The sequence below is a fragment of the Lemur catta genome, chromosome 10 (assembly GCF_020740605.2).
Source record: "Lemur catta isolate mLemCat1 chromosome 10, mLemCat1.pri, whole genome shotgun sequence".
Taxonomy (NCBI): Eukaryota; Metazoa; Chordata; class Mammalia; order Primates; family Lemuridae; genus Lemur; species Lemur catta.
In genome coordinates, this window is record NC_059137.1 from 87,439,432 (window position 1) to 87,444,449 (window position 5,018).

Below are 5,018 nucleotides of genomic sequence, written 5' to 3' on the forward strand. Positions count from 1 at the left end.
TGTTACGGTCAAATTGCAGCAGGCTCTAGTGTGTTAAACCCTAGGAGCTCTTCCAGACTCGCTGTTCTATTACTGGAAAACAGCTTTCTGCATGTGCATATTTCGGTAATTAGAATATTTCAGACTAGCGCAAGACATACGGGCTTACTTCATTAGGACCAGTAGGAGTCTTCTTCCTCCCTCTACTCCCGGGCGGCTCCGGCGCGTCTCGCAGCGCTTGCCCGGGTTCCCACTGACGCGCGGCTCAGACCGGACTCCGGGGTCCAGCCGGGCCGCCCCCGACGTGACCCCCGCCTCCCAGCCCAATGGAAGGTGTGTGCCAGGCGAGGGTGGGGGTGGGGATGGGGGTGAAGAGGGGGCCAGCACCTTTCCAGCTGGCCCGTAGGTGGCGCGCGGTGAAAGGGATTCCCGGCGGCGTTCCCAAGCTCTGGGCCGCAGCCGCGGGGACCGGGCGGGAGGGCATCCGCCGCGCGGACGGCGCCCCAGCCCCGCTGCCCTCTCAGCTCGAGCGGCTGCTCGGCACGCGTGCGGGGAACCGGCGGAACCGAACTGCGTAGCGGGCCAGTGCAGGGAGCCGCGCGCCGCCCCGACCCCACGCGTCGGGCAACCTGGCGACCCCCACGCGCTGGGGGCCCTGCCCGCCCCTCCCCGCGGCAGGTGGACAGTGTTGCTATGAAGAGAAAGCCTCGATTGTCCCTGCAGCAAACCGCCACACGCCAGACCTCCGCTATTGTGCGCCCTCCATAGAAATGCAAACGAGCCGCGCGCGCCGGCCGCAATCTGCTCACCCTGCCACCCGCCCCGGCGCCCGCCGCGCGGGGAGCTGGGCTAGGACCGTCCGGCGCCGGCCCGAGGGGCGTTGGGTATGCAGGGCAGGAGCGCCGTGCGCTGGGGCTGTGTCCACTGCTTTTTGCAAGCCCTATAGTGGGGCTGCCTGTTTTTACCTTAATTTCCGGCTTCAATACAACAGTCTCATAAACTTTAAATTAGAAGGAAAGAAAAAAATAGAAAGATAGCAATAAAAAATAAATGCAAAAACAATTTTTTAGATTCTCTAAATGTGCATTTCACAAATTGCAGCAGCATATTAGCAAACGAGGTCTTTTTTTTCCTTTCTTTTTTTTTTTTTTTTTTACTTTTTCCTTTTAAGGACTTCAAAAAAAAAGAAAAGCTAGATGAAATCTGCAGGCTCCAGTCTGCCTGGTAACACCCCGACAAAAGCGGCAGATTTGAGGCATTGTCATCCCCCGCACCCCTCCCCACGTGGCCTTCTGGCACGAGCCGCCGGCTCGCCGTCTCATTTGCATCAGAAAGCGGGTGCGGGCCAATGGGCTCGCAGCTCGCGCCAGCTGGCGGCGCCGCGCCCGCCGGCCTATATAAGGGCGCGCAGCGGCGCCCGAGTGCACTCGCAGGTGGTGGGCGCGCTGGGCTGGTGTTCGGTCGTCCGTGTGAGCTCCCGTCCGCTCCGCGCTCTCCGCTCGTGGATAACTTGCTGCTCGTCTACCGCACCATGACTCTGGAAGAAGTCCGCAGCCAGGATACAGTTCCGGAAAGCACTGCCAGGTGGGTTTGTCGGCGCGGAGAGTGCGGCTGCTCCAGAGGCGGCTTAGGGGTCCGCAGGGCCCCGAAGGGGGAGTCTGCAGGGTGCGAGTAGAGCCCGGGGGTGCGGGCGCCAGGTCAGGGTTGGGGAGCCAGCGCTGCGGGCGGTGTATTGGAGCTGGGGTGCAGGTTGGGGTTGGGGAGACGGGTGTGCGTCCCTGTCGTTGGGGCTGGGATCGCCGCCGCGCCGCCAGTCCGGGCCCCCTCGTGACGCTGGCTTGTCCGCAGGATGCAGAGTGCCGGGAAAGCACTGCACGAGCTGCTGCTGTCGGCGCAGCGCCAGGGTTGCCTCACCGCCGGCGTTTACGAGTCAGCTAAAGTCCTGAACGTGTGAGTATAGACGCGGCCTGAGCTGGGCGATTGGGGCGGGGGAGAACGATGGGGAGACCAGGCGGTGGTGGCAGCAGACCTCAGCTTGCTGGTTCTGACTTTGGCCCACTCCCGCCTGCTCAGGGACCCTGACAACGTGACCTTCTGCGTGCTGGCCGCTGACGAGGAGGACGAGGGCGACATTGCACTGCAGATCCATTTCACCCTGATCCAGGCGTTCTGCTGCGAGAACGACATAGACATCGTGCGCGTGGGCGATGTGCAGCGGCTGGCGGCTATCGTGGGCGCCGGCGACGAGGCGGGCGCGCCGGGCGACCTGCACTGCATTCTCATCTCGGTGAGTGCCGCCCCCTCCCCGGTCTCCACCCTGGTGTCGTCCCCGCCTGGCCCGCAGCCAGCCAGACTGACCCCTGCTCTCTCCTCTCAGAACCCCAATGAGGACACGTGGAAGGACCCAGCCTTGGAGAAGCTCAGCCTGTTCTGTGAGGAGAGTCGCAGCGTCAACGACTGGGTACCCAGCATCACCCTCCCCGAGTGACAGCCCAGCGGGGACCTTGGTCTGATCGACGTGGTGACGCTCCGGGGCGCCTAGTGCGCGGCTGGCTCTATGGAGGGGCCCTCGGAGGGCGCCCGAGCGCGGCGTGGAGACTGGCAGGCCAGGGGGCGCCTGGAGAGCGAGGTGGTGCGGCCTCCTAAAGAGGGGGCCTGGCGGCGGCAGGGGCCGGCTGGCCCGAACTGAGGACTCAGCAAGTGTCCGGAGAGGCTGTTCACCCCGGAAGGCTGAGGCGGGGACATTGGCCGCAGGGCCGGGAAGCTCAGACTGGCCGGCAGGCGTGACTCAGCAGCCTGCGCCCGGCAGGAAGGAGGGGAAAGGCGCGGCGCCTGGACTTGGTACAGTTGCAGGAGCCGCGACGGACTCAGCAGACTGCGCTGCTTTTTCAAAACGGATCCAGGCAATGCGTCGTGTTCTAAAGGATGCTGCTGTCGAAGCTTTGAATTTTACAATAAACTTTTTGAAACAAACTTATGCTCTTTATTGAGGGTAGGGGATCCTTGTTTCAGGGGAGGGGCGTGAGCAGGGTTTCATAGGATTGTTGGAACTCCATGGAACTGATGGCACCTGTTCCCTCTTCCTGTTGAGCAAGAATTACAGGCTCCTCCACGCTGGCAGAAGGGGAGGGCAGCGGCATTGGTAGGGTAGAACTTGAGGCTGGCTCCTGTTCTCTCCTTTTAGGAGGATTTTATACTTGCAAAAGGGGAGCATACTTGAGATAAGACTTCAGTGCAGCAGCTAAAGGCTTGCCCTCCAACCCGATAACAGTGACCTCTGCCTCCCCTCCCCCCCTTAGCCCTAGCCCCCTCCCTTCCCCTCCTTTCCCTGCTGTGACAGCTGCTTATCTGAACAGCTTGAGCAGTCTGCAGTCCTGCACAATGAGCACTGCCTTCTGCAGGCCCTGCCCTTTGTGGTCCCTGAGGGTGGTGGCAGGCTGCTCCTGCTCTCAGGAACTTTTTCCTCTTCAATGCTCTGACACAAAGCAATGTTGCAAAGGTATTAATATCAAATATGACACTGATGACTGCAGTTAAGTGTGAATCATCATTCTGTCATGGCAGAGATAGAACTTGGAAGATCTGAGCAGAAATTGGAAGACAGCATCTATATAAATAGGTGTGAGCAATTGTAGGGGCCTGGCATCTGCTATCTACTATTTCGAGTGTTCTCTGCCCACATCAGAGTTACGAGGACTGCTGCTATTCACAATGCCATTTAAAGACTTATAGAAGGAAACAATTTAAAATCTTTTAAGCCAAGACTTTCCTTAAGAAGGGTCTAGATGAAAACATCCAAGGGAATCAATCTTTTTTATTAGACCAATATATCTTGCTTTCACTCCCTATGCCTGACGGTAGCTGCTTTCGGCAGGGGACACCCACGTGGGCCCTTGTGCTGTCAGCTAGGCTGCCAAGCACACCAAGAGCCTTCTGGGCAAAGGAGGGATGGTGTGCAGTTTTTCTAAGAAACATTCTGCAGATTTATCAGCAGTCCTTGGGGGTGGCTGATTTGCCTTGAGTGCCACTTTTTAAATTGTCTCCAAATTGTGGAAGCATTCCCAAGACAACAGGAAAACTGTAAGAGCTTAATTACTCTTTTTGTAATGAAAGCATCCTGTTTCCCATTTATCAGCTCTTAAAAACATCTACTCCTTGATGAGACAGAAGCCCAGTGAAATAATTCAGCTGTGTTTATGCCCAGGTTTTGCCTATTAGCTGCTCAAAACCTTGAGGTTTTCTGATCGAGGTGGAGTCTTGGGTTGGGCCTAGCTATACCAGTCTGCCTCTGGCAAAATGACCATTTGCCACAACATGCTATCGTAAACACAGAGGGGGCATAATTACTTTAAAATGTACCCTTAAATGAGTAAATTCAGCAGAACATTGCACAGAGCAGGCGGGCAGACCCTCCCGCCGGCCGGGTGGCCCTTGTAGAACATTAAGTTGGCAGCTTTTGCCTTTCTCTGATTAGAGCTTGCTGTGAGGCCACCTGTTGGAGCCCCAGGGGGTAGGAGAATTTGTGGGGGAAAAAATATGCATGCGTGGATACACAATGCCAGGCCCAAAGGTTGGGCAAAAAAATTTTTTTTTGATGAACGGATATTTAATGCTATTAAAATAGGCTAACCTAGAGAGCAGGTAATAAAATGTACAGTATTTATGAACACGTTACGGCATTTGATACTTCCAACAATCCTATGTGATAATGCATATATAAGCCCCGAGTACATGCTAATTATTACTACATGTGTGTTGAGGTGACCCATGCAGACTGTTGAGCCCAGTGCCCTGCATCTAGGAAGTGCTGAACGAATGTCAATGACAATAACACTTAAAAGCTAATGAAATCATTTGCTGGAGACCACAGAACTCCAAGTGAGCTAGTGGTTTTGGACCTGGGCAGTCTGGTTCTAGGGCCAACACCTATTGCCAGGCACTCCCAGGTACTGCTGTGTGTGCAGGGTGATTTTGGAAAGAAGGCTATTTTCATAAGATAACTTTTTATATTTATAAATTATATGCGTTTGTTGTAGAAA

General features: G+C 56.1%; 1 protein-coding gene across 1 annotated transcript; it reads left to right on the forward strand.

Moving 5' to 3' along the window:
- The first annotated feature begins 1,387 nt into the window (after positions 1-1,387).
- GADD45G (growth arrest and DNA damage inducible gamma) lies at positions 1,388-2,952 on the forward strand. The gene is made up of 4 exons (XM_045562376.1): positions 1,388-1,563; positions 1,828-1,929; positions 2,053-2,266; positions 2,357-2,952. The coding sequence occupies exons 1-4, from the start codon at positions 1,511-1,513 to the stop codon at positions 2,465-2,467; spliced, it is 480 nt and encodes a 159-aa protein (XP_045418332.1). The 5' UTR covers positions 1,388-1,510; the 3' UTR covers positions 2,468-2,952.
- Positions 2,953-5,018: the final 2,066 nt, after the last annotated feature.